The sequence below is a fragment of the Muscardinus avellanarius genome, assembly GCF_963383645.1.
Source record: "Muscardinus avellanarius genome assembly, chromosome: 9".
Lineage (NCBI taxonomy): Eukaryota > Metazoa > Chordata > Mammalia > Rodentia > Gliridae > Muscardinus > Muscardinus avellanarius.
In genome coordinates this window covers 72,726,277-72,746,267 of record NC_137795.1, presented here as the reverse complement: position 1 = coordinate 72,746,267, position 19,991 = coordinate 72,726,277, and the positions used below count along the sequence as shown (strand labels likewise).

The window sequence follows — 19,991 nt, the reverse complement described above, 5'->3', positions numbered from 1 at the left end:
AGTTGAATACTGAAGACATTAATTATGATGTAAAAAAATAGACTGAAGCACTACTCATATATACCTCCTAAAGTATTTAATATTTTGAGCTAAAAGAGAAAAACATCAGTTAAGAACAATAAGTCAGTAGTGAATTATCACAGCCAGAATGGCTTGGCAGTGAAGTTTGTAGCACTTTATATATCAAGAAATAATTCTCAAATATGGTTTCAAAATCAATTAAGTAATAAGTATATGATCTTTGAAAATAATGTGCTATATTATTAAAAACATATATTGGGTTTTTGTTTCTATTAAACAACCAGGATGAGAAAGAGGCGAGAAAATAAATTTTCATGAATAAAGATATTAGTAGCCGGGTGTGGTGGCGCACATTTGTAATTTCAGCATTTGAGACAAGAGGATCACGGTTCAGGACCAGCCTCAGCTACTTAGTGAGTCCTTTTGCAACTCAGTGAGATCTTGTTTCAAAATAAAGAATGAAAAGTAATGCTAGGGGTATAGCTCAGAGGTAGAATGTCCTCTGGGTTCAATCCCCAGTACTGCAAAAATAAAAATAAAAATATTAGTACAAGAACCTCAAAAAACTAACAGAATCAATCACTGGTAAATGTAAAATTTGATTCATTTTAAAGGTAAAGTCTTTATTGTTTGACACCAGTTCTTAAGGGTGAATTTTAGCTGGGCGTGGTGGTGTACCCTGAGACAGGAGGATCACAGTTCGCGAACGGCCTCAGCTGCTACTTGGTGAGGCCTTTGGCAACACAGTGAGACCCTGTTTCAAAAATAAGGGAGTAAAAATATATGTCCCTTCTCTTTCTGTGCCCAAACTAGGGAGCATTGGGGATACCAGAGGGACTCCAGATAATGGAGGGGAAACCTCAGCAAAGCTAGAATGGAAGGATAGGAGAGGAAGAAGGCTGAGGTTGATTAATGCAGGAGCTACATCCAAATATGTGTAAAAGTATGAATATAGCGTGGTCAAACACTCATTGTTGAGAGGGGGAAAGGGGCATGGGGGGAGAGGCACCAAGCAGAGTCTAAATGTATACCATTTTCAATATGTTCCACATATAATTAAAAATTTAAAAAATTAAAAAATAAGGTAGTGAAAAATAGGGCTGCGGGCGGGGTGTAGCTCAGAGGTAAAATGCCCCTGTGTTCCATCCTCAGTACTGCAAAAAAAAAAAAAAAAAAAAAAGAATGAACTTTTATTGCCTCTGTTATTAGTGAATCTTGAGTAAATCTGTAACAGAAACTTCTTGAAATTGAAACTGATTTGTTCAAATAATACCCTGCATAACTACTATGCACCAGTAATAATAAGAAAAACAAAATGACAGAAGCAAACAAAACTCAGCACTACTGCCATGGCCCTACAACACCTCAGTCATTTAGCAACCAACACAGTAACACAGTTACAGGGTCTGCAAACAGTGAGCGCTTAGTATTTATTTTAACTGACTGAGGGAATAAAAACAGAACAAGAAGGAAAAAACTATTTGTACCTAATTTAATTTTTCTATCATTGGAATTCTTTAGGTATCAGGCTCCCTTATAGTTTGTGGTAGTTTATTTAGTGCCTATTTAGAAATTAAATTTTAAATACAAGACAATTCCCTTATACTTGTGACTTTGAAATCAAATAAGCTTTTTTGAAAACAGTGCTAAATCAAGAAAAGATAGACTGTCAGAAAACACAATGAAAAATAAATACAGTATCAAAAAGGGTTGAGTGCTTAAAATGCTCAGCTGCTTTGCTAAATGGATGTATGAATTATTAAACTTACCGCAGTTTTCTCACCCTTTGAATCCTAATACGTCTTTGAATAAATATAGAAAAAGCATACCATTATACAAAGAAGTCTGAAGTAGAGCGAGTGTGAGATCTCTGATATTTTGAAAATCCAAAGCTATGTTGTCATGATTCAAAAAATTAAAAATACACAAGGTATATGTGCTGGATTTTGAGAGCCTTTGAACAAAAATTATCTGACTTTGAAAAATTACATATTGAGCCGGGCGTGGTGGCGCACGCTTGTAATCCCCGCGCTTGGGAGGCGGAGACAGGAGGATCGCGCAGGTTCGAAGCCAGTTTCATTGGCTTAGGAGACCCTGTTTCCAAAAAATAAAATAGGTCTGGGAGTGTAGCCCTGAGGTAGAAGGGCTTCCAGGAACCCCAGCACCACAAAAAAAAAAAAAAAAAAAAAAAAAGAAAAATTACATATTGAAATAGATAAGAATCTAAGCTTTGGGTCAGAAGTTAGGGTTTTACTTGTGTTCATACTTATTTTGTACTTATATTGGCGCATTATGGTCTCACATCATATTGTATAATTTATAATATTTGTGACATACATGCACAGAGCACTTGGTGAGCTTTCCCCTGGTTCCCTCCCTACTAGTTCCCTTCCCCATACAGGATATTGAGATTGCCATTGGTATTCTCACGTAAACTTTTTTAGATTAACATACTGCAGATTCATTTTCCAGGTGATGATTACTCCCAGCTCCTGCCGCTGCTCCACCACAATAATAAAATATATTTAAAAATGTATTACACTGTTCTAGTTGAACCATCTCTTGTATTTTAAACTGCTAAGAGCTGTGTGGAAACTGAAAGAAGATCATAGTTCTACTAATTGCCATGGATTAGTGTAGCATCGTGGGTTAGAGGTACACACTGAGAATTATGGAGCTGAATTGCCTGGATGTGAGTCTAAAATCTGTACTTTCTTAGTTATGTGACTCGGTAAAAGTTACCTCCATATACTCAGACTCCCTATATGAGAATAATCACCCCTCCCTTCAAAAAATAGAGATAATTGAAATAATTAATTTATGTGTTTTGTGAAAATTAAGTGAATAAATATTAAGTACTGGGAACATTATAGCATTGCCTGGCACACAGTAAATACCAAAAAGCATTTGTAATTCATAAGTAACATCCCATTCCAAGCTCAAGTGGAACCCCTCTTCTAAATCTTATGGTTTTTTTTTTTTTTTTTTTTTTTGTGTGTGTGTGTGTGTTACTGGAGATGGAACCCAAGCACTGAGCTACACCCCCAGTCCTATTTTTAGTCATTTTATTTTTTGAAACAGGGTCTCACCGAGTTGCAAAGGGCCTTGCTAAATAGCTGAGGCTGTCCAGGAACCACAATCCTTCAGTCTCCACCTCTCTCTTTTGGGAGCTTTAGGGGAAGATCCATTTCCTTCCTCACTTGGGGTGTTGGCATAATTCAGTTCATTTCAGAAGGACTGGGCTCTCCTTTTCCCTGGGTATTGTCAGCTGGAAATGCTTGCACCTTTTAGAGCACACATATTCCTTGGGTCCTGGCCCCTTTCTGCAAAGTTACTAATGGCAAACAAAGTACCTATCATGCTTATATTTCCCCTACCTTCTTCTTCTGCCTCATCTTTCTGCTTTTAAGAACTCAGCCAGTTAAATTGATTCACTGGGTAATCTGGGCTGCTTTACCCATCTCAAGGTTTAAGCTCTCAATCATATCCACAGAATCTTTTTTGCCAAGTGAGATGACATACTCTCAAGTTCCAAGAATTAAGGTATAGAATCTTCCTGCCATATCCTCCAGTGTTTACATTCACTCATGTACCTGACCACCATTCTATCTGGAGTCCTAGACCCTTCAGTATTCACGATTCTTTTTATGAAAAACAACTTTTTTAGAAGTTTTCTTAATGATGGTCAATTATAGTAAAACTTTTAATTTCTGTCTGTATACTTCCTCCCCTACTCCGATAATTAAATTTCTCTAGCTATGAAATTATAGGCTTCTCTAGAAGCCTTTAAAAATGGAAAGTTTCTGGGTATGGTGGTATATTCCTGTAATTTGAGTATTTGGGAGACTGATACAGAAGAATTGCAGGTTTGAGGACAGCCTCAGAAAGCAGTAGGACCCTCATCAACCTAGCAAGACCTTCTTTCAAAGAAAAATAAAATAGGCCCAGGGGTATAGCTCAGACATAGAATGCCCATAAGTTCAATCCTCAGTACCACAAAATAAATAAATAAATAAATAAATAGTTTTATGACATGGGATCAGTAATGAAGCAGGAGAGAGGCCATATTTAGGACTGTAGAAATGTTCTGGAAAGAAAGAACTGGTAGCAGAGTGTGGGCAAATGCAGTAAGTTTTTCTTCTCTTGAGTTTTTAAAATTATATTTGAGACTTGAAGAATGATTATAACACCATTATATGATTCTAAAAGTGTATAAGGGATATATTTTAGAAAGTTAGAAATAATGGAGTTTAAAGGTATATGAAGGGTGATAAGGTAGTTTTATACTTAGATGGGTAAAGTGACAACACCAGAAGACCATGGAATCATAATTATAAATTAGATATACATATAAATACACATATAATGTGATACTAGAACAAAAACTAAGAGATATATATGGAGATGCACTTAAAATCACTACAAATAAAACAAAATTGAGTTCTAAAAGATGTTTAAGTAATCCACAAGAAGATAAAAATGAGAAAACAGCAATAAAATCAGAGAACAAATAAAAAGAAATAGCAAGCTAAAGCTATAGCATACCAATAATCGCATTAAATATAACTAGTCTAAATATATTGATTAAAACATATATTGATAAAATGCATTACAATATAACCCAACTACACATGTTCTATAATACACTTTGTATCTAATCATGTGTGTAGGTTGAAAGCAAAAGCATGAAAGATAATATATGATAAAAATATATTTTTATCATATATAAATGACATTTATATATGATTCAAAGGAAAGAAATAGTGTATTATTATTAGGTAAGCTAACCCTCAGAATCAAGAATAATATGACAGAGAAGGACATTATATAATAACAAAAAGTCAATCCACCAAAAAGCAAAGAAGTCCTAAATGTGTTATATAACAAGATGCTGTAAAGCATGTGAGTGAAAGCTGATAGGATTGAATGAAAAGTAGACAAATATGCAATTATGGTCAGAGACAGTACCCCAATCCCAAAAGTTGAAAGAAAATCAGCAAGGTCAAAGAAGAACTCAACACCACCATCAAATGACAGAAACTAAAAGGCATTTATATATCATTCCCTACAACAGCAGAATGGATCTTTTCATGGAGCATATAGCAAGATCTATACCATGATCCATAAAACAAACCTTAATAAGTTTAAAAGAATTGAATCATACAACGTAGGTTCATTGAGCACAGTGAAATCAAACTAGAAAGAGAAGAATACATTTTCCAAACACTTGGAAACTAAACAGTGTACCTCGCAATCAAATCGAAGGAATATAAAATGGAAATTGAAACACACAACCTACCACAACTAACTCAAAATGAAACAGATCATTCTATTAAAAAAATAGAAAAGGTAACAAAGGCAGGCAATTCAATTGGAAAAAAAACCTGCCAGCCAAACTGCCTTGTAAATATAGATGAAAAAAAATCTTTAACAAAATACTGGTAAATAGAAATAGCAATATATGAAAAGAATTAAAATCTAAGACCCAGTTCACTTTATTCAGGCATGCAAGACCGCTTCAGTTTTAGAAAATCAATAAAAACAATCCTCCCTATTAACAGGATAAAGAAGAAAAATTATATGATAATTTCAATGCAGAAAAATCATTTGATAATTTTCAACACCCTTTTATAATAAACACTCAGAAAAAAAATAGGACTACAGGAGAAAATTCTCAGCTTGATTAAAGAACACCTACAAAAATCTATAGCTAACATAAGTAATGGCAAAAGGCTCAATGCTTTTCCCCTAAAATTAGGAACAAAGAGGCTGCTGGCAATCCTTGGTATTCTTCGGCTTACAGGCTAATGCGTGCCTCACTACAAGCTTTTTATCACCGACTTTATGGTCCTCTTTTATGTCTTGATATGGCATTCTCACAAAAATTCCCCAGTCAATGCCCCTGGGTTCCATCCCCAGTACCACAAAAAGAAAAAAAAAAAAATTCCCCAGTCACTGGGCTTAGAGCTTACCCTAAACAACACTTCAACTAATTACATTTGGAAAGGCCTTGTTTCCAAATAAGGTCATTTTCTGGGGTTTTGGTAGACACGTACTTTGCAGGGATAATATTCATCCCAGTACATGCACCTTGACTATATCAATTTCAGTATCCTGGCTATGAAGCTCTATTATAGTTTTGTAATATCTTACCATTGGGAAAAACTAAGTAAAGACTAAGTAAAAAATTATAAAATTTATGAAGTCATGATTTTATATGAATTAATAATTATCTCAAAATAAATTAATTAAAAATATATATATATTCAGTGTCTTTTGAAGATACACAGTGGATAGATTTTCAGAATATCTCATTGGCTATATTGGTGGAAACAGATATCTTGAGTTATTTCCTATAAGTCTTTTTTACTTAAAATGCTCTAAAAATACAACATATAAAAATATTTCAGACCAAAAAGAATGTGACACTTTAACATTTTTAGTTTGTTTTGGCAATCATAGAGAAGTTTAAATATTGTAATCCCATGGAACATGATAAATATATTTTATGGAATATATTTAAAATCATAAAACAATAATAAAATATCTCTTAAACAAAGTTTTGAAAATATATAATATACATTTATTTTAATGATGTACTATATAAACAATTTAATTTAAAAAAAAAACCCACCAGCCAGGCATAGTGGTGCATGCTTGTAATCCCAGCATTTGGGAGGCTGAGACAGGAGAATCGTGGTTTGTGGAGAGCCTCAGCTACTACTTTGTAAGACCCTTTGCAACTCAGTGGGACCCTGTTTCAAAATAGAAAGAATAAAAAATAGGGGTGGGGGTGTTGCTCGGAGGTCAAATGCCCCTGGGTTTCATCCCTAGTACTGAAAAAAAAAAAAAAAAGTAATAACTGGGTCATTCAAGAATGGCCAGATTTTAATGTTTGACAATATGAGATTAGCAGCAAACACTATATTATATAATATAGTATATACTATATATAATATAGTCTAATAAATAATATAATACATAATATAAAATATATAATATGTAGTATATAATATAATTTATTATATAATAATAAAGACCTATGGGAATTATATCCGACAAATATAAACTGCATCCCAACAAGGTCTCATGGCATGTTCTTTATTTCATTGAATCATACTGATTCCAAATAACTCTTGGTTAATTGCAAAGATGTAGTAGATTTATAGTCTTTGAGGAACTCAGTTAATATGTTATTTACATTATCTATCTCTCTATATATATTCTATTTACAAGAAAGCCTATAATAAAAATCACCAAAGTAATAGAAACATATACAAATATTCTTTCCACTTCTTTGATTGGTGATACAATCCTCATCTATAAAATAGAGGTCAGTTTTCAAGGCTTCTATTTTCTCAGGGTTGACTTGGTTGGCTTAGTAACTAAGTGATCCTCACGAGTATGTTGCTTTAGCAATACTTCACGGAGCCTTCATTAATCACCTTCCTATTCTAGAAGCTAAAGAAGATTTGGTGACTGATTATTCTATTGAATTCATTCAAAATATACCAAAAAAAACTAGAATTAAACTTACCAAGAAAATATCCAAGGAAGTAAAAGCAAAATGTTTCATCTGTTATCTTAATAAAACCAAGTTTGCCCCCAGAGTTTTTAGCCTTTTATATAGAATAAATATCTTCAGACTCACATTCTTCACAATTGCATGCCTGGTAAACTTCACTTTACATATATTAATATTTCCAAAATAATATAGTAACATAAAGGTTTAAATTTACTTTTAATCAATTGGAAGAAGAAATAAAATCAAGACTTTTCAGCACTTGGTTACATAAAACCTTTAATTTAAATGATAGTCTGAAAGAGTGTTCAAGTGAAAGTAATAAAAGTAAGAAGACTTATATTAATGTGCAGTTAATGTTGCTACATATAATAGACTTTTGCCTATAAAGAACATAAAAAAGAATTCACATTTTGTGAAATATGTATCAGTATGCTGGGTTTATTTTTAAATTCATAAAAACTGAAACATTTATTTCTGTATTCTCTGTCATTAGTATGCCAAGTACTTTAACTGTTAGAAAGCAGTAAAATTAATCATTTTGGTCTTTGGCTGATGTTAGGATACACCTAGCAAGAATCCTTCAAACTCTAGTGAGAATGCTCACTGTGCTCCATACTAAACAAATTAGAGGTGCCCTGTCATTGATTTTCACTGTAGTATGTGTGGCGAGTGGAGGCATACGTGCCTTTTAGAGGATAAAGAAAAATTTGTAGAATATTTTTCAAAACAAAAAGTCATAGTAAAAGGAGGAAACATACTGGCCTTTAGGTAGCATGTTCGTTTTGCATCACTGTGACCAAAATATGGATGAGAACAACTTAGAGGAGAAAAGATTTATCTGAGTCACTATTTCAAAGGTTCAACCCAAAATAGGTTGGCTCCCAGACAGAAACATCATGGCATCAGGGCATGGAAGAGGAGGAAAGTTGCTCAGCTCCTGGCAGCCAGCAAATACAGAGAAAGAGGAGGGAGCCAGGGACAAATATAGTCCTCAGGGTTCCCAGTGATCCACTTCCTCCAGCCATGTCCCACCTCTGAACCGTGCTGCACTGGGGACCAGGCTTCAACACATGAACTTTTGGGGTCACACTCCAGATCCAAACTGTAACAGGCAGCGTTTATGACTGTGTGTTCCTGTGGGTGCAGAAACTAAAGGGATGTACAGTCTTACAATTACCTTAGAGTTTAAGCTATAGACATATTCAGTAGTTTTATTTACAAGTTAAAATACCTAGTTTTAAATATTTAATTTCTCTCTGAGCTTCTAGATGTAATCTTATGTAGCATTTCCTTCATCCAAGGAGAATGAGAACAACTTAAGTCCCTGTTAATTTAATCTTTTATTCTGCAAGCATGGGTTCTTTAAATTATTACCATGAAATAGGAACTAACCTTAATAAAAGGAAAGATGTGACCAAGATATTTACTGGCTACATCTTTTGCATCAAAAGTAACTCTAGCAATTTATTAATGTACAGACAGATAACAGACAGCTAATTCTCTTTTACTATCATCATGGTTTTCAATACCTTCCTCTTTTAGTCATTTTAAACCAGTTCTGTATCCATTACCATGGAAACATCTTGACATCACTGTCAAATGTATATGTATACAAAAGAGCCAAACTGCAGGCATCAGGAGAATAGAGGCACGTGCAAGCAATGTTTACCCCTGGTTCATCATTCAACTGATGAACAGGCATAGACAATTACGAATTAGAGGCCTGAGCAGTTCTTACATTTGGATCACATATGCAGATAATATATAACGACAAAGTTCAGGAAAGTACTGGACGAGTCACGTGGCAGCAGGTAGACAGTTGTCCCGGTTGAACTTTTCCTTCCTCATATCCATGTCATACCACCTCTCAGCACCTGTGGACCAAGAGGGACAAGAGTTTGCTCCCCCAGAAATTACTCAGTGGACGTTTTTTCATATTTATCAAAGTTGTATTTTCCCTCCTCCGGGGTTCAGTCCTCTAAAGCAGATGCCACTTTCCAACAAAACAACTGTAGAATCTCAGAGTTCACCTTAAGGATTATCTTACTGACTGTGAAAAATACCGTTGTTATTAACTACATGACTAGTTCAAGGTAAAGCTAGATGTCAGATAGTTTGCAAGACATCTAGTCCAGTTTCTTTTGACTTCTCTTTTTCCTCTTTTTTTTTTTTTTAATCTCAAGATGTAGCTGATAAGTACTGGAATAATGTCCTGGTGTTTTGGGCACTTGCCTTCTCTATACATACATAAAAAACCATATTATTAATCTTATCATAACATTTATTTTTGGTTTAATTAGATATCTGTATTTTTCTTCAAACAGCCTCAAAGCCAGTGGACTCAAAATTATGCACTGGCCCGGTCCCTAATACTACACAGTTGTGCCACATCCCCTGTCCAATTGAATGTGAGGTCTCACCTTGGTCGGCGTGGGGACCTTGTACTTATGAAAACTGTGATGACCAGCAAGGCAAAAAAGGTAAGTACTACTAACATAACATGCTTGAAAAGCCCGTCAATTGAGTCCAGTTATTTTAAAAATGCTGTTTTGGTTTTTTGTCATTATTTGTTTGTGATACATTTTTAGAATGGCTAATGAGTACTGATTTCAAAAACACAAATAAATAAACCTACTCTGGTTGTGGTACTAGAAGATGAAGATAGAAGTAATGGGCAACCTGCTTCATAATTTAGATAACAGGATGGGGAATATCTGACACAGTTTAATGTAGTGGTTCAGGATGAGGGTAGTATCAGACTGACCTGGATTGGAAAGCAGACTGTCCTTTATGATTTAGATAAGTTAATTAACTTGTATTTAAATCATTGCCTCTTTATCTGTAAAAACGATGCTATAATATCTGTCACCCAGCCTGTCTTTGAAGAATCAATGAGCCAATAACACAGAATAATTCAGAGCTTTACCCATAGCTATTGCCCCCAGAACTCCTTATTAACAGGAAGATAATAAGGTAGAATTGCCTCATTCTAACTTTTGCCTTTGAAGGTAAAAGGTAAATTACTTTGAAGGTAATTTTAAAATACTTTTTTTAAAACTTTATTGCTTTTCTGGCACAAATGGCACGTCCAAGAAAAGTAGGATAAATATAGTGCTTTGTTTCACTGTGAGCATTGCAGGCTGATTTCCACATGCTCTCACAATGGAAAATATTTTTCTGCTTTATGTCAAAGGGCAGCCTCCTAGTTACTCTAGTATATTCACATAGCAATAAACAGGCTTAATAATATTGTTTTATTTTGTCAGAAAAGGCAACACTCAGGAGCTATTGAAGCCCAGAAAAAAAAACTTTGAATACCTAACATTAGAGCCTGGATGGTTTAGGTCCTGAATTCAAATTTTCATAGAGTTGAAATTCAACTCATGTACAGTTTCTCTGGAACTATGAAATTCTCTAAGGTTCCTTTCCCAAATTTACTCATGTGACAGTGCTAAAGAATTAAAACTGAAAGAACTTGCATTTGATTTTGAATATTTCTGAATAGCTTGAGATTTCATCATTTTGAATATTGTTTCACTTTCAGAATCTATCAGCATCTATCTGTATTTCTTTCTCTCCTCTCCTCTCCTCTCCTCTCCTCCACTCCACTCCACTCCACTCCACTCCACTCCACTCCTCTCCTCTCCTCCTTTTCCTCCCATTTCTCATTCTCCATCTAAACCCTATGGAAACTAGATGACATTTCTTGCCTTATCTTTTATTTTGTAAGCTAAAACCCAAATCCTTTTCCCATTCTGTTTATTCATTGATTCATTTTCAAAGAAATGTCTCTTGCTGGGCATGGTGGCGCACGCTTGTAATCCCCACACTTGGGAGGCTGACACAGGAGGATCATGCAGGTTTGAGGGCAGCCTCAGCTACTGAGTGAGGCTCTCAGCAACTTAGTAAGACCCTGTTTCCAAATAAAATATAAAATGGGTCTGGGAGTGTAGCCCGGAAGTGGAAAGCCTCTGGGTTCCACCCCCAGTACCACAAAAAAAAAAAAAAAAAAAAGAGAAATGGCTCATAAGATCACATTGTGCTGCAGTCTTACTATATGTATATATGTATATATGTGTGTGTATATACATATATAGTAAAACTATATTAAAAAATTAAAAAATATATATATATAGTATATATACATGAAGGTAATAAGGTAGAATTAACTCATTCTAACTTTTACCTTTGAAGGTAAAGGTAAATTACTTTGTATACACGCGTGTACACACACACACACACACACACACACACACACACTAGTGATTCAAATAAAAAATGATTCTACCTTCTGCCTGCCTCCAGCATTCTCACTGGAGTTGTACTCTCCAGTTTTCTGAAATATTCAACCTGTGATGTTAGCAATAAATGTTGTCTTTCCCCAATGACCAGGCTTCAAACTGAGGAAGCGGCGCATTACCAATGAGCCCACTGGAGGCTCCGGGGGGACTGGAAACTGCCCTCACTTACTGGAAGCCATTCCCTGTGAAGAGCCATCCTGCTATGACTGGAAAGCACTGAGGCTGGGAGACTGTGAACCAGATAATGGGAAAGAGTGTGGGCCTGGCACTCAAGTTCAAGAGGTTGTGTGCATCAACAGTGATGGTAAGACAGATGCATCCACTGCATTTTTATAAACATCTAGGTAACCTTGGAGATATGCTTTTACTTTATAACCTTGTGACTTCTCTCATCACAACTGGTTCCAATTACTAACAAAGAAATAGCCCACTCTCTTGTGTTCTCTCTCTCTCTCCCCCTCTTTCTCAGTAGAAAGAGTCCATCATCTGACACAGGGGATTAAGTCTTGAAAACAATAAAGGTAACATAGAATAAGAATTAAACCCTCATCATGACAGATATGGATAAAATTACCAAATTAAAAGTAATGAGGAGGGCTGGGGGTGGTGGCGCACCCTTGTAATCCCCGCGCTTGGGAGGCGGAGACAGGAGGATTGTTCAGGTTCTAAGCCAGCTTAAAATAGGTCTGGGAGTGTATCCCGGAGGTAGAAAGGTTTCCAGGAACCCTAGTACCACACACACACAAAAAAAAGTAATGAAGAAAGGTAACCATTTTCCACATGATACTGTTTTATTTACAACAGAAAAAGGGATGTCAATAAAGAAGCATTGTCAGGGTTTGTTTATGTGACTTTAAAAGTCTTTGTTTTTTCCTCCCTGATATTGTGGCTTAATGATAATTAATTTCCAGACTCCCAAGCCAGGGCGCCTGTTGTAACCTAGAATTTCAGTCAGCCTCACAGAGCAAATGGAAGGTGGTTTTCTACAAGATTATTTGTTTCAGCCACAGTAGTTACTTTAGACTTTTACATCTAATTTTTTTTTTCTTTTGGTAGGTACTACGATTGAAGGCAGGGGCATTCTAGCTCTAAGCTACATCCACAGCCCTTTTTTTTTTTTTTTTTTTTGGAAAATTGTTTCAATAGGTTGCTGAGGCTGACTTCAAATATTTGGTTCTCCTGTCTCAGCCTTCTAAGTACTAGGATTATAGGCAAGGGCCAATTATACCCAGTTTACAACTAATTTCTGTTTGTAAAATGATCTGTCTTGATATTATGTCTGACATAAGAATTTTACATTTCTCTCAAGAGTGCTGCTACTGTTTGTAGGGGAACCCTTCACCGTCAGCAATCCCCCCAGTCCCACTTAGGAGCGGTAGGACTCCCTCAGACACAGTTAAAATCTCCAGACAGGATCATCTCTCAGGGTCCTTCTGGCTCTTAAATCCTGTGACTCTGCACACCACAGAAGCATGAGCACTATGCCCCAGGGTCCCATGATTTGACAGTTTATGCTGCTTACAGCATATGCAGAAACATCCTGGTACCCCTCAGGGCCCCTGGAACATCTGGTAACCGTCATCATTCCTCCCGTCTTATTTTCTTCCAGCAAGCAGACTTGTTTCCTCCTGTGACTCAGTCACAGTTCAACAGTAAAGAAAGATACTCTCTCGGGTGGAGACTGACAGACACTGCTATTACTGAGAAATTAGCCTTTCGACTTAACAGTGTACAGTGTCTTCTTTGTCCAGGGGCCATGGTAGCCATGCAGGAGAGAGAGAGAATTTCAAGCAAGCACTAGCTCAGATGTTGCTTGAAGTTGAAATGTGAAGAAGGGGAATACTGCTACAGATCTTTTATAATGGTTTTATGTGTTCTGCTCTTCTCTGTGGAGGTGTAATTAGCTATGATACATTCTCTTTTCAGCTTTTCCCTGCTCTACTCTAAAGGGAAAGGAAAGGAAATAGTAACATGTGGAGAATATCATACAAAAAAAGAAAGTGAAAAGCAATTTCTGTCTCTGTTTTATTCACACTTCAAATCCTAATTTGGATTAGATTTTACTCTAATTCTTTTGAATTTAAAGTAGAAAAGTAAAGGTCACATTTAACTCTCTTTTTGACACTGTTTATGCTTTTTCTTTAGTTCAAATAATCCTGTCCTTCTAAAGATCTAGGAAATAATTAGAATCCATGGTAATATCAAAGGTATATTTCAATGAAGTAAACAGCTAAGACAAAAAATTAGCTCTGCGTGGAACTTTCATTTCAGAGTTATCCAACAAAATAAAAATAAAAACAACTACTGAGTACAGCAGCAGTCATCCTGGATATTTGTGCAGATTGAGTACAATTGATACAGACTAGAGGAGCCAGTTACTTAAAAATATCAGTGGTTAGCCAGGCATGGTGGCACATGCATGTAAACCCAGCATTCCATAGGCTGAGACAGGAGAATCGCAGTTCGTGGACAGCCTCAGCTACTTAGTGAGGTCCTTTGCACCTCAGTGAGACCCTGTTTCAAAACAAAAAATAAAAAAATAGTGTTGGGGGTATAGGATATAGCTCAGAGGTAGAATGCCCCTGGGTTCCATTCCAGTACCACAAAAATACACACACAAACACACGTGTGTATATATATATATATATATATATATATATATATATATAATGTCAATAGTCAACTTTAAGTTTTCCAAATAAAAATTATTTTGTTATACATTAAATATAGTGTCTTCCATTGTAAATACTAAAAAGTAAATAAATAAACAGAGGTCTGAGTTTGATATGTCCAGTTGTGTTGGAAAGTCATTTTTATAACCTAAAAATCAAATTGGTAATCCACAACATACATAAGCCATTTTTACTTTACCTCAGAGACAGAATGGATTTAAAAATGTAAGAACTGAAATGATACATACTGTGTTATTATTGTCCTTTACAAGGACATCTCATCTATCACTAAATTTTACCTCCTAACATTTATTAGTGAAAGTACAACTTAACACTAACTGGCTCAACTGCAGAGGTATATAAAATGAGAAAAATTCTTTTTCAGTGTAAATCCTGGAGCCTGCTCAAATATGTATATGACTGAGACATAATCCTGCTAACAGAATAAAAACAAAAGCTAGAGACCTGTACATATTACTCCAGGAGTATCATGTGGTCACCTGATTAAGTGTTTAACAGCTGCACCAAATGTTGTTTTGTAATTAAATTGGGCCCAGGGAATTAAAGTTGATTAGTAGTACAGACTGTACCTCCAGACCTGGGCTTTAACTATGGATTTTGTTTCATAATTAAGTTAAAGTCCTACTGGGGATAAGAAAAATTAGAGCCTGTGAATGTAACAAAAATAAATAAATACTTGTTTTTCTCCCACATTCCTGACAAATTTCACAATTTTGTTAATGACCTGAAAGCAGTTAAGGTCTACATTTTCTTTTTTCTGAGCTCTCTGTTGTCTGGACTTCCAGAGATCATTAGGATTTGTTGCTGCTGTTCTTCTTTCTAGTGGTTTTCTGAGGAGCAGGGTTGAGGGGAGCTGTGTGAGCAGCAGGCAGAATTTTATGTAGATTTTCTGACAGATCAGGGAGTGTAACAGAATTGCAGACAAAAGACAGTTTAAAAGACAACTAGACTCTCTGAAAAGGATAAACATTTATGTGCAGTAGATAAGCATTCCCAGGTCTCTAACACAAATGGAGGAACCGTTACAATGGTGAGGATAGGGAGAATCCTAGAGAATGTTAGGCCTGTGAGAACACCCCAAATCTTCTCTATTTTAATTTTTGTGACATTTTTGTGTTTTATTTAAAGGCATAAGTTTGGTGAGCTAAGAGTATTTTGTTTGCCAAATTGGTTGGAGACAGAACAAATGCTATTAAGCTTGAGAGTGGGAGAGGAATGCATTGTCTTAAAATTTCTTACAAGAGACTGTAAACCCATTATTGTTTCCATGTCTTCTTCCCTCTGTTGGAAAAATAAATAAATCATGGCATCCATATGTTCTTATCATGAGATCTGATTCAGATATCAGAGTATTGACACTTTTCCAGGTGAATTTCAAAAGTTTTCTTATTTGTTTAATTTGTTCTCTGAATTATTTTGCCAAGTAATGAGACTTAGTAGTTTGAAATTTTCACTTGATTGCTACCTATCTTATTTTTTTCATATTAGTTACAAAAGCTATAAATAATATTTTCCTAAAATAAATCAGTACACTACATCACTATACAGCTATTAATGGTTTAGTAGTTAGAGTACTGGAGGGTCACTGGGCTAGGGCTTCCTGTTCTGCTCTTGAATGGGAATGTCTGTGACCTAGAGATTCTCACCACCACAGTGGATAAGCTGGATTCTCGTAATGCAGAAAATTTGTAATTGAGAACCTTTTAAAAGTAGAAGCAGGCAAGCCTCTAAAGAAAAAATTTGGCAACTATTTCTACCCATTTTTAAAATATCTTACTGAAAATACTTGGAGGAAGATGACTTTAATGTCCAGGGCAGTGGCTTATCATGGGACGGTTTAATCTTTCTGAAATTTTTGCCACCAATTTCTTCCTTTTGGAAGAAATTGATTCGAGGGAATTGAAGAAGAATGCTTTTTTTGTCCCAAGTAGCTCATGCTCTACTTCTTTTTTTCTTTTTCTTTTTTCTTTTTTTTCTTTCTTTTTTTTTTTTTGTTTTTTTTTGGTGGTACTGTGATTCCTGGAAACCGTTCTACCTCCAGGCTACACTCCCAGACCTATTTTTTATATTTTTATTTGGAAACAGGGTCTCCTAAGCCAGCATGGCTGGCTTCGAACTTACATGATCCTCCTGTCTCCGCCTCCCAAACGCGGGGATTACAAGCGTGCGCCATCACACCCAGCCATGTTCTACTTCTCTGATCCTTTCTCTGTTGTTAGTATTATGAGGAATATGAGAATATGTCATTTCAATATCTTGAAATAAACACAGGAATAAACATCTAAAAACATTGACATGATTTACTACTAGGAAACAGGATTCAATATGGGGAGAGATGGGGGAAAAGAGTTCTGTATTTTGATCCTTACAATATAATTTGGATGTAATTTGTGAAATATAAACAGTGAATTAATGTGCCCATGTATGTATTTATTAAAGAGTAAGTTTGAAGGGGGACAGAGATAGGTAAAATAAGAAGTAAAGACATAGTGCAAGCTCTCCAGGAATAGAAAGAGATTACTCTAGACTCTTGGTTGAGACTAGTATTTTGATTGACTCAGAACCTTGAGTGTGACAAGACATGTGAAGTGCCATCCACCAGCGAAGTTCAAGTGGCCCATTTAGCTAGGAGCCCACAGCTGATACGGGGAGCCAGGAACCTGAATACCAATGCTCCAGAGTCCCCAAAGGAATGCAGGTGCGCAGCCCATACTACACTGTGTATGGAAACACTTTAGGCCCACGAGCCACTGTTACAATGCAGACATTGGTGAGTCCTTCAGAAATTAAAGAACCCAGATATAAGTCAAGGGCCAACATTATAAGAGAATCTAAGGATGATAGCCTCAGGGCTGCTATGAGAATTCTTTTCTGCATGGAGAAAAAGCAAAGTTGTAGACTCAGTCTGATTAGGTGTAGCACTCAGGAGCATAAATTGAACTTTGGAGACTGCTTCTTGCAGTGATGGAGGGGTGTGTGTGTGTGTGTGTGTGTGTGTGTGTGTGTGTGTTCTTGTAGCAATCACTGGTCTACAGATACTAACTGAAAGAAGAAACTTATAGTTCTCCATATTGCCAAGATAGCCCTAGTGCTTAAGGAAAATTAGCAAAAGGTGAAGAATGGGGCTTTGGCAGCAGAATCAGAGATGGGTATAAAGATCCAGTAACAGGAATCGAACGGTATCCAAGTCTACCATTAACACTCCATTATAAGAAGAGATCCAGTGATAATTAGAGGGAATATAAATGTTACATAAACTAAAAGGAACCTAAAGCCTGACAATAGTGACTTTTACTCTAGAGAGGGCTGCCAATGAGGACATGAAGACTTTCAGTTTAGTAACATGCATTGATAGGATATTTTGTAGACAAATGTAAGGCACTCTTTACATTCCCTGTGTATCAAATAAAAAGAGCTAAGTTCTTCTGCACAATAAAATTTGAATTTTTGCCGGGCATGCTGGCACATGCTTGTAAGCTCAGTACTTGGAAGACTGAGACAGGAGGATCATAGGTTTGTGACCACTCTCAGCAAGTATTGAGACTCTCAGGAACCTAGACAGGACCAGTTTAAATACAAAAATAAAAAATAAAATATGGCTGGGAGTGTGGCTTGGAGGTAGAAGGTCCCTGGGCTCAACCCCCAGTGTGTATGTATGTGTGTGTGTGTGTGTATATATATATATATATATATATATATATATATATATATAGAGAGAGAGAGAGAGGGGGGGGGGTAGATATATATATATATATATATAGATAGATAGATAGATATATAGATATAGATAGATATGTACATATATGTATGTATGTATTTCAAATATCCACTGGTAGTGTGGGGAGAGATTTAAGGAATTTGCAAGTGGTAAAGGAAGATATGAGAAGGGTCTGAAAGAAGTAAAAGGAAAAATCTGGAGAATAAAAATGTTTGAGGAGGCCTACAGGAAACTAGAAATATCATTTATTATGAAATAAGTGACTGAGTCTTATAGGTTTTTTCATAATAATACCAATTTATGAAGTTATTATTATTATTTTTGTGGTACAGGGGTTCCTGGAAACCCTTCTATCTCTGGGATACACTCCCAGACCTATTTTTACGCTTTTTCATTTGGAAATAGGGTCTCCTAAGCCAGCCACGCTGGCTTCGAATCTGTGCGATCCTCCTGTCTCCGCCTCCCAAGTGCGGGGATTACAAGCGTGTGCCACCATGTCCGGCTGAAGTTATTATTAATAACGCCCCCTTTTAATCTCAGATATGCCCTGGTTTGAATAATGAATTATATAATCACCTTATAAATAACTGGTAAATTTGGGGAAGAGGAGGAAAATTGGAATCAAAACTATTATGAAAAATATTAGCTCCATGAACATTCTTGGAGAATATAGAAGACAGATCCACTGCCACTTCAAAGGTTCCTTAGATTCCTAAATGGAACTTAAATAATTCTGTTTTATTTTTATTGAAAAAAAGGAACATTGAAAGCCAGGAAAATCTGCATATGCAAGAGCAGCAGATATTATGATTATTTAATACTTAAAATGTTATGATACCTTTTAAAGATTGTAAGATTAAAGAACATATTTATAAATGTATTTGCTCCCATCAGAGGAATACTTCTGGACCATATTTTATCATAAATGTTATCAAGGATGGGCAAAAAGACATAATATGTAAGGAAGAAACACCTCATCTAAATAAGATTTCCTTCTACAACTTCGGTGAGAACTCCCTCTGAAGTCAGATCAACTCACATTTCGGTAGACCTGGCCTAGAACACAATTTCAAATGCATCATCATTCTTTAGAAGTAGAATCTACTTCTAAACACAGATTAGGCATCCATTACATGGAAAAACTGATCTTTTAAATGCAGGAGTCCATTCTATAACTGAATAATTTTTCCATAATTTAACCAATAAATCAACCAAGAAGTTTCCTTCCTGTAGAATGCCATGCCATTTAATGTGTTTAGAATATAATTAGGTTGGATACTGTGCTTAAATCTAAGAGGTCTTACTTAGAATTAGGATCATCTAACACTCTTGGAGTTTCCTATAATTGGGTTAAGATTGTTTATTCAATTTGCTTAAAGATCAAAGTTATTATAGCCTTTTAAAAAGTTTTAAGGCAAGAGATTGTACTTCAGTACTGGCTTGTAGTAATCACAGTTTTATATTGTACTTTAAAAACCTGTCATCAAGTACCTTGATCTGTCTGCTTGCTGTATGTGACTATGCATATATCACAATATATTTTGATAATTTAATAAAATTATTTTAGTGTCTCTAAAATAATTTTAGAGCAGTAAATAAAATTATTTTAGTGTCTTTAGGCTCCTGAGAGTCTCATTACTTGCTGAGAGTGGCCACGAACCTATGATCCTCCTGTCTCAGCCTCCCAAGTACTAAGATTACAAGCATGTGCCAGCGTGCCTGGCAAAAAATCA

General features: G+C 35.7%; 1 protein-coding gene across 1 annotated transcript in view; it reads left to right on the top strand.

The window, feature by feature from the left end:
* Nucleotides 1-19,991, top strand: part of THSD7A (thrombospondin type 1 domain containing 7A) — a gene marked incomplete at both ends in the record, with an annotated part of 440,777 nt that overhangs the window by 263,177 nt on the left and 157,609 nt on the right. The window contains 2 exons of the mRNA XM_080701061.1: nt 9,871-10,026; nt 11,939-12,151. Of these exons, the coding sequence (XP_080557187.1) occupies nt 9,871-10,026; nt 11,939-12,151 (369 nt within the window). The remainder of the gene's footprint in view (nt 1-9,870; nt 10,027-11,938; nt 12,152-19,991) is intronic.